The 9,991-nt window shown below is 37.5% G+C and overlaps 2 protein-coding genes across 2 annotated transcripts in view; both read left to right on the forward strand.

Moving 5' to 3' along the window:
• The first annotated feature begins 2,871 nt into the window (after positions 1-2,871).
• Positions 2,872-5,763, forward strand: LOC140926972 (chromodomain-helicase-DNA-binding protein 3-like). Its single transcript, XM_073376642.1, has 5 exons — positions 2,872-2,949; positions 3,506-3,627; positions 4,122-4,295; positions 4,935-5,073; positions 5,666-5,763. The coding sequence occupies exons 1-5, from the start codon at positions 2,872-2,874 to the stop codon at positions 5,735-5,737; spliced, it is 585 nt and encodes a 194-aa protein (XP_073232743.1). The 3' UTR covers positions 5,738-5,763.
• A 2,333-nt stretch (positions 5,764-8,096) lies between these two features.
• LOC140947173 (chromodomain-helicase-DNA-binding protein 4-like) overlaps positions 8,097-9,991 on the forward strand; it is a 7,763-nt gene continuing 5,868 nt past the window's right edge. The window contains exons 1-3 of the mRNA XM_073396238.1: positions 8,097-8,173; positions 9,144-9,197; positions 9,986-9,991. The exon at positions 9,986-9,991 is cut by the window's right edge and continues 145 nt beyond it. Of these exons, the coding sequence (XP_073252339.1) occupies positions 9,147-9,197; positions 9,986-9,991 (57 nt within the window). The 5' untranslated portion in view covers positions 8,097-8,173; positions 9,144-9,146. The remainder of the gene's footprint in view (positions 8,174-9,143; positions 9,198-9,985) is intronic.

Consider the following 9,991-nt stretch of genomic DNA (forward strand, 5'->3'; position numbering starts at 1 on the left):
CGTTCACGGAAAATCATGGTTTTTTTTATGGGGCATGAATTTAACAACCCCATGACAAACTCATAAATTCCGACACCATGAAAAAAGAGCTTTTTAATTCATGGCTTTTTCATTACCATTAAAAAGCCATGAAAAAAAAATAAGCGGGTTTCATTCTATTTCATGGCATTTTCATGGGATTTTTGTTTGTTAAAGTTTTTTTCATGGGCCATGAAGCGTTGAATTTTAAGGGGTTTTTTCACGCTTTTTTCATGAGATTTTCATGGCATGTTCCCCATGAAAAACCAATGAAAATTTCCCATCAAAATCTCCTGAAAAACCTGTGAAAAACATGTGAAATTATCATGAAAAATTTCACTGGATTTTCATGGGTTTTAATTTCATATAAGTGCATTAAGTAAGTAGCCTTCAATGTCTTCCCAAAAAACCTTATAAAATTCGGCTGGAAGGCCATCAGTCCCAGGAGTTTTGTCCGATGCCATAGTTTTTAGACTATTTAGGCATTCCTCTTTTGTTAAGGGCCCTTCGCATTCTTCCTGCGCGTGTTGGTCGAGTTTTACAGTAGATTCTTCGGAGAAGAAAAAGGCGTCATCAGCAGAGATATCAGGCACGCGTGATGCATATAAGTTTTGATAGAAGGATTTTGCTTCTGTTAAGATTTCCTCATCTGTTTTGACGACGCTACTATTCTCAAGCTGAAGTTGCCTTATGGTTTTGGTATTAAAATGCCTTTTTTCCAAGTTTAAGAAGTATTTCGTGTTTTTTTCTCCTTCGTTATGCCAGCGGGCTTTGGATCTTATCATGGCTCCTCGAGTTTGACGCTGAACAACGTTTGCAACGTTTGAAGCAAACGTGGAGTACTAGTCTCAGTCTTAAAGGTTGCAATAGCAATTAATGAAAAGGCAACTGAGAAAAATCAAATTACACTGACCTGAGTAAAGAAAACTTCTACGAGCGTGTAGATTCAGCTGCAGGTTTAAGTTCGTCGGGTATATTACCAACATCATAAACGTTATCATTTATTACTAGATTTCTGTCCACTACTTTAGCGTCCATGCCTTTCTTCCGTGCTATGAACATCGCTTTAATTAGTTCCTTTCTTTCAAGCTGTATCGCCTTTGCATAGTCTTTAGTTATATACGCGTTTGGATAATCCGTCGAGTGTCTCAATCTTCCTTTCGCTTTAAGAACACGGTCCCTATCTTCCCGGCAGAGAAAACGCGCAATGATGGGTCGGGGATGGTGATGGGAGTCCTCAGGCGAACGTGGTTTACCGACTCTGTGGACAGCATGAAAGTATATATTCTGAGTGTTTATGTTCAACCCGTTCTCGACGATATCACAAACGGTGTCAGTGCAGTTCTCGTGTTCTTGCTCCGGTATATTCATAAATCGGAGCTTCTCTCGGCGAGAGTAGTTTTCCAGTGCGATGATTTTTTCTTGTTCCTCGGATAGCTTCGTATTTAAAAGGTTGATTTGACTCTCCTGCAGAGCAATTTTTGCTTTAGCGCTTTGTGAAACACCATTGTCCTCGAGGTGTTTTTCCAAACTTTCTTTATGTTTCTTTCGGAATTCTGCGTGTATTTTTAGTTCATCTTGGAGATCTTTGATTGTGTCCCACGCCGCGTTCAATGATGTTTCCATATCGTTTACTGTCGATTTTACTTTCTCAATTTCTTCGTTGAGTTCATGTCTAAGACATGATAACTCGGATTTTAGACTGCCGAAGAGGTTCTTCCATTCGAGATTCCAAATGACACAACTTATCCATAATGTTGTCGAGTGAGACGTGATGGTCGTCCTTACCTGGCGTCCCATCGCAGAGCAAGCGTTTCGGCGATGGTTGATATTGTGAAGAAGATGAACTCGAAGAACGTGTTTCACGTTGATTCCGTTTAGACATTGTTTTAAAGATGATTATATGATCAGAGGATGTTTATATAACGGCGTCTGTCCCTTTCCGAATGAAGAAATCAGAGAGAGATTTTTTTGCGACTGTCGGCCATCATGCTCTTCCCAGTCCCCGTCTCTGATGTTTTAGATAATTATGATAATCGACATTATCTGTTATTACTTACATTGTATTTATCATTAGGATGGATTACTCCAGGAATTGGCCAGTGAAAGCCCTTCAATGTAGCTAAAGGCTATAATCAAGAATATTTGATAAGGTTATCACCTTGCAAGCCTGCTGATTGTATAATGAATTTAGTATAAAAAAAAGTATGCATTACATGTACATTGCAAGTCAACCAGTTCATTAGACAAGTCCTTTTGTTCTAAGAGCTGAGGGAAGTATGAGGAGGATTCAAATTGAGATTTTCCTCAATTATGGCTTCACCATTAGCTATGCATATGGTTCCTCTTCCAAAAAGCATCTAACCCACAAGATTTCCCTACTAGTTGGTTTGCAAATTGAATAATTTTAGCCTTTTTATCCAACTTAAGTTACATTCAAAAATACCTCAAACCATTCAATGATTTAAGACAACGTACTCTCGCTTACACAATAGACTATTATTTTATTGTTGTGAATTACACCCCAGCCTTCAGATGAATATGAGGCTAGGGTTGGCTTTGTTTGATACAAACCTCCTTTGTTTGCTTATGTAGATTTTGCTTGAAAATAGTATTTAGTATAAGAACAAGATAATTTACATAAGAAAGTAGGAAGGGTTGTATCAAAACAAGGTCAACTCAAGCCTGATTTCCACCTTTTACTGTAAAATTGGCTATTGGACTCGTACTTCTCACACTGTGTCCTTTGCCTTGGAAGAATAGATCATTAATACTGAGTGTTCTGGTTTCCAGAAAGATTACCCTGTAAAGTTTCAAGCGCTGTTGACATCATATGAACTGGTGTCAATTGACATGACCACCCTGCAGTCTATTGACTGGGCTGTATTAGTGGTGGATGAGGCTCACAGGCTTAAGAATAAACAGTCCAAGGTTAGCCCAGAAATCTTAAACACAACTACTGTAAATACAATAAGTAGGCGGAACTCAAACAGCTAAGGATTTCTTTTGGTTTTACCTCTCTATTTTTTTAAAGTAGCCAGGGGTCACCTTCATAGGAGCCAGGGAATTTCATGGTCCTTGACTTTTGAGGACAGCCCTGTGTACCCCTTCTTGGTTCCAGGGTATTTTTAGCAGGATTTAAGGCATGGTTTTCTTTTCTTTTCTCTTCTCTATGAACAACGTTCTCTATGTTACCTCCAAATTAAAGTTAGTTTCACTTATAGCCAAGTTAAGTACTGGTAGATATTTTGCAAAACAATAATCCTAAATGATAAAAATACAGACAATGTCACTTGTACGGGAATGCAAGAGGACTTCTCAACATACTTAAAAAGAACCACCTTAAAGAGCATCATTAACCGCCCCACAGCCATTACTCCTCCATACTTTTTACAAATAGCAACACAGTAACATTTCTTCTACTGAGCCGAGGTTATATCTCTGTGAGAGAAACTTCCATCATTTAATATTTGATTTGTCTTTTTAGTTCTTCCAGATTCTCGGTGCCTATTCGATAGACTATACCCTGCTACTGACAGGAACACCTCTTCAAAACAACTTAGAAGAGCTGTGGAATTTGTTGAATTTCCTTGATCCTGCAGAGTTTAAGTATGCTATTGTTTTTAACGTTAGTGAAACCATAATTTATTCTACTTTGTGTTTTTTTAAATGTTACCAACTAGTATAAAGAGGTCACAAATATCGATCAACAACATGTAACCTGTAGGATGCACAGATCAGTCAAGCGACCTGAAGATTTCTTTGAAGAGTATATCCTGTTTGTGAATTCAAGTCTGTTATAAAACTTTCCTGAATTCAAGAGAGCAACATCAATTTTTCTGCAATGAAATGGGTCTAAAAGTAATGACTTAAAGAGAAAACAAAGGCATTTCTATGCTTAAGCTCCAATAAAATCTTTTGTTTTTGAACTGGGAATCATATTTTTTCTCACCTCTGGAATTTGTAACAAAATTACTGCAGAAATGAAAATCGTCTTTCTCAGACAAGTGTCAAGCCCTGCAAGCTGATCTTTTGTTACAATGAACCCCGTTTGGGGGACAAAATTAATATATCTGATTATTCTTATTTTTTTTCTAATTCAGGAGCCAGAACAGTTTCCTAACAGAGTTTGAGTATGTTGCTAAGGAAGACCAGATTAAGAAGCTTCATGATATCCTAGGTCCTCACATGCTGCGGCGTCTCAAGGCAGATGTCTTGAAAGGAATCCCCTCCAAGAGTGAGCTTATCGTCAGAGTTGAATTGAGTCCTCAACAGAAGTATGTTTGCAGATGTTTTGGAATCTTCTCATAAAACAGCCATTATAAATCCATTTTGTTCAGGCAACAGAAGATAGCAGTTCATAAAAGACTGTGTCTCAAGGAACTTTTTGGCTTATCTTTTCAACATCTGGGTTTTGTTAAAAGAATTCTTAAAGATCACAATCCTTGGCCAGGGCTAGTCATGACTTTTTTTCAGGGATGTCCTAAGAAAAAGTGGTGGTGGCCAACATTTTTACTGTTTGCCTATGTCAGTAGCGTTGACACTTGTATTAATGACAACAGGCCCTCTTATATACAGTATGCTTGAAGTGTCATACATAATAATTATCAAGAAGACATGTTTCCAATTTTATAACTGCAAAACCAAATGACTATTCAGACAAGTAAACAAAATCACTGTGAAAGGACAATTTGTACGAAGTATCTTGCCAAGTTTGTAGGCTCCATCAATACCATGCAGCTTTTTCGGGGCCACATGGTCTGAGCCATGCTTTAGTATAATATTTTATTTCAATGAAATTTAATGACAGGGAAAGCTTGAGTAAACACAATACAGGAATAAGACAAGTGAATGTCGGGATAGCACTTAATCGTGTGAGTTTAAAAATGGAATGTTTTTTGTGGTTTGTTTTACAGGAAATACTACAAATACATTTTAACAAGAAATTTTGAGGCTCTGAACACCAAAGGATCTCATCAAGTGTCTTTGTTAAATGTGATGATGGAGCTGAAGAAATGTTGCAACCATCCATACTTGTTCTCTTCTGCAGCCCTGGTAATTATGTCAGTTTGATATCTCTGACTTGTGTAAACATTATTCTTTCAAACTAGTTTTGTTGACCCGTTTTGAAAGTTCAAAGGTTAGAAACTTTTTTTTTCATGATATACCAGTGACTACACTTTTATTAATTTGTTGTCTGTGAAATGAACTCAAAATTCTTCATTTTGCACTTGACTGCTGATTGAACTACGCCTCCACAGCCAACCAGTGCATTTCCTTTTGGGAAATCACTCACAACAGCCTGAACTATTAACAGATCTTATCCTTAAATACCATTTAGTGATGGGTTGCCCTGGATGGGATCCTGTCAAAGTAATAAATAACTTTTGAAATACGTGTACAGAAAGCAGCAAGCATTTGTTTTTACTATCTTACCAAGTCTTCACTTCGCTTTTTGTTTTTTGTTCATTTTATATAGGTAAATGAAAAAAATAAGACGTTTTAGCCCCAGTTTACGTGAAGAAATTATTTTACACATCTTCTACCTTTTTGTTCCTAATTTGAGAAATGGATGGCTAGAATCAGACTTTTTCTGTTTGCCATAAATATAATAATTCCTCCATTATGTCATTTGTATGGCCCTTAGGAGGCTCCTAGAACTGCTAATGGTAACTATGACACAGCAGCTCTTACTCGTATGGAAAGCTGGTCCTGCTGAAGAAAATGTTGAAAAAATTACGAGAGAAAGGACACAGAGTTCTCATTTTTTCACAGGTAATTATAACATGAACTACACCGTGATTTGTGATTCAACTGCTTATAGTTGATGTGTATGCTCCACATATTACTAACATAGCAGTGCACAGTTGAATATTCATTTAATACGTTGTTCTGCCCTTCTCCTGAAATCACCCTGTTGGCCTTTGCAAAAATCTTTAATACCTTTAGTGAGTGAAAAATATTACAGTGCAATTCAAAGTCCTTGTCCACTCTCCCACTCCAATGAAAAAAAAAAAAACATGAATGCTATCATGCCTTCTCTATTCTTCACGCTATTACTCTTTCAAACTAAGCTATAGTAATAAGTATTATTAAAAACTGAATCGTTGGATAATGCAATTCTAGAGCTCTGATTGGCATAGCCATCATATATATGTGGTGTCAACTTGCCTCACTTGCAGCCAATGGCTGAATTGCAGAGGAACCAGAGAGGTGAGATCGGACGTCAGCATGTAAATTAAGGCGCACTCTTGCAGCCACTTCAGTCCATGCTTTGATCACACCTCGCCCACCCAGACCGATGACGGCACAAGTCAGATAGACCATGACATCAGGACTTATGTCGCCTATGTCCCCTGTGTTAACTGTACACATCTGTTCAAAATTAAAAACAAGTTGAAAATTGGTTGTTTTTACAAATAAAGTCAGACGGAATTCTCGATATTTTGTGGGCGCTTTTAATAAAACAATAATTATTTCACTCACGCTTGTTGGATATGAGATGATTATAGCCAACTTAGTGTTATGCGCCTCATTGGCTTTTTACCATCTCATATCCAATGCGCATTTGTAGAATGATTGGCAATAATAATTATTGTACATACTAATGCCCCTCCTTGTTTGCTTTTGGCCAAACTAGATGACGAGAATGCTGGATATCTTAGAAGACTTCCTTGCTTGAGGGGCACGGTTACAAATATGAAAGAATTGATGGAACTGTCAATGGAGCAGCTAGGCAGGAATGTATTGATAATAATGGTAAGTACATGTGATGCAGGAGGAAACAGCATTTCAGTAATTTTAATTGGGATATTTTATATTATTAAGTAGCTAGGGTGATCTTCAAAACTTATTAACCTTAATCTTAAGCTATAGTTCATACTGCTACCGTTAAAACTGGATTTTCACAAAAGAAATATTTACTGTTGAATATGTGCTTTTCTGCTTTTCTTCTGATTACAAGGTGTGCGCATGTGTGCGTACAGTGCGGACGCAACTTTTGTAGCTCTGTGAAAATTTGGCCAAAATGGCAAAAGGTGGTCAGTCTGACCAAATGAAATCACTGAAAAAAAGCAATGATAGTGACTGACCTTTTTTATTATAAATATGGTACTTTTTCACTTCAACTATTCGTAATAAATCTTAAGCCGTCTACACACCACCTGCCTCGATTAGCCTTGCTATTTGCAGGTGGTGTGATATTTGTATATTTAATGTAAGAAATAAAGATGTTGTTGTTGTTGTTGTTGTTGTTGACTGTCCTCTGACCAAAACACCAGAACTAGGGTATAAGATGGTGCAAATCAATGACAGGCTGTTACCTCAGACTGTGTGAGTGTATTGTGTGTAGTGCTCCTGTTTTTCTAAAACTAAGCTTCTAGTGGTGGGCAAATTTATAACTTTTCGTGGTGGTTACCTGATAAATAAGCTTAAATAAATAATATAAAAAATTGAAATTATCCTCCTTTCATTTAAATCCTGACCATGTATGAATCCTGACTTTGTATGAACCCTGTAAAAGGAACATGAATCCCCAGCTACTTTTTATAGGTTAGCAAAATGAAAACAAAAACCAATAGAACCTCTTAGCTGTTCAATTACTACCTACTAATTGAATACTCCTTGAAACTTGAAATCTTACTGACAGCCCTGCATTACAGTTATTGAAATGTTTTATTAATATTGTTTTTGATGCTAATCAGAGCTCTATTTTTCTTGCCTTTTCTTTTCCTGTTTGTTTGCTTGAAGCTGCTGGTGCACAGACGTTTTGTTTCTTGCTTTCTACTCGTGCTGGAGGTCTGGGCATCAATTAAGCCACAGCTGACACTGTGTTTATATATGACTCAGACTGGAATCCCCACAATGGCATCCACGTATACAATGTACATAAATAATGACATCAACATGAAAAATTGTATTTTGGCCAATCCAATGGTTCAGAAAATTTGGCATGTTAGTAGACCTCCTTATACTTGGGTTTCATGTTAACAGTTACAAAGCTGTGACCTGCTTTACCATGGAGTAGAAAAAGAAATTACAAGATTTTTTATCCACCAACCTAATAAGATGTTGTATATGTGTGTTGCTTTTCTTCCCTTCTTGTCTTTCTTCACAGGCGTTCAGCAGGGCTCATAGAATTGGTCAAAACAATAAGGTATTTAATTAACAAAGTGGTGCTCTTCAGTGCCTTGTGTATTGTTTTATTTTATAAAGTCTTCATTTATCCTGGTTAGTTCAGTTGCATAAGGACCTGGGGCCTGTTTCTCGAAAGTCCCGATAGTTACGGGGCCCCGAAAGCTGTTGTTGTTTACATTCAAGATAGAGGTTTCAGTACTTTTGCAGGTAACATAATAAAATTAGCAGTTGAGAAAATATATTGGACGGGTTTGTTGGCTAGGGCTTGCGTGATTTTATTCTGATAGTTTGATTGGAATATTTGACTTTCGATAGACTGTTCACAGTCCCCTTTTTTTTCGTGAGATGGTTTAGATATACCGCGTCTTACCGTCACGGCTATCTTGATTTTCAAATGTACCAAGGGGGCGGCGTCGGGGATTATAGCTTTGGGGGTGGGGGGGGGGGGGAGAGAAAAATAGCCTCCTCCCAAACCGCCCCCGCCCCCTAAGTAGTTTTGACACTCGTGCAAGATGGCAGCCCGTAACGCAAAGCGCTCGATCTCGATGATCTTACGGAAAAATATATGACTGTGAACAGTCTAGGCTTTCGAGAAATGGGCCCCAGTCCTCCAAGCAGGAGGTCATGGGTTCAACCCAGGCCAGACCATCAAACAATCTTTGATTTTAGACCTTGGCTTGTCTGTTCATATATAATGTACAGTAAGAAAAACACGTCTGATGTTCTCTCGTCCGTAACTCAACATTCATTTCATGCATTCATTCATTCTTTCATCCATTCATTTCATTTCGTCCAATTCATTCATATTGTTCTGTACAGTTTAGCCCTGTATTCAGAGACTCTCTTTAATTCACCCTCCAGTGCACTTGAGAGAGGCGTCATTGTCTTCAGACTTCTTATGTCCCCCTCAGGGAGCGTCAGTTTAAACATTACTTTTCAATACATGTAGAATATCAAAATTACATTATGAGTCTCCGTCTTCTTGTTAGGTTATGATCTATCGCTTTGTTACAAGGGCCAGTGTAGAACAGCGGATCACACAGGTACATAGTGCTGTACATTATAACAAGTGTAAGGGAAAATATTTATTTTAAGCGACTAAACAAAGTATAGTCAGTTCCTGCTATTGCAAACATAGTCTAAACAATAAATGTTTGGATTCATACTTCACATTAATGGGACACGTTTATGGCTCCCTCCTTGGTGGTTTTAAATTGGAGGTGTGTTGGTACAGTCTTTACCTGCTAGCAGAGGTGTCGTGAGAGACCTCTGCTAGCAGGGAAGTGCAGTCTCTGATGATGCTGATAATTGTGTCACAGCTTCTGATTAACTATAAAAAAATATCGGGCAAAATGAATGTTAATAAGCATCATTGGCATGTTTTAGGTTTTTAAAGGAATTAACGTTGTGGTTGGAATAACCCAAATTGGAAAAACATGAGAAATTCCTCCCAAATCAAGGAAAAGGTTGCAGTGAATGAAAATTCAATCCAATATTGCTTTGTTCACCCGAGCCCAATTGTCTATTTAACTGTTGACTCTATTAAAGAAACCTTATCAAACTACAGTGCTATGTGGAAACAAAACATTGAAGAATAGCTACTTTTGTGTATAGTTGCATCCCAGTTCTGAAAATTTTGTGTTAACATAATATGATTCAAAATATCTGGAAAATTGTAATTATTTGATTTTTGTTTATTGAGAGACCTCAGTCTCGACCAATTTACTTCCCCAATCAGTGTGAAACATACAAATTCTTTAGAAGCGCCATTTTTGTGTAGATGTATAATATGCCTCCTTAAGCTTTGATGACCTTGATCTTCGCTTGAAAGGTTGCC

Source organism: Porites lutea, chromosome 1 (assembly GCF_958299795.1).
Source record: "Porites lutea chromosome 1, jaPorLute2.1, whole genome shotgun sequence".
NCBI lineage: Eukaryota > Metazoa > Cnidaria > Anthozoa > Scleractinia > Poritidae > Porites > Porites lutea.

Coding starts and splice junctions, on each gene's coding strand:
- LOC140926972 (XM_073376642.1), top strand. CDS start 2,872: ATGACCACCCTGCAGTCTATTGACTGGGCTGTATTAGTGGTGGATGAG. Junction 3,628..4,121: donor CTTGATCCTGCAGAGTTTAA/GTATGCTATTGT, acceptor TTTCTAATTCAG/GAGCCAGAACAGTTTCCTAA. Junction 5,074..5,665: donor TGTTCTCTTCTGCAGCCCTG/GTAATTATGTCA, acceptor TATGGCCCTTAG/GAGGCTCCTAGAACTGCTAA.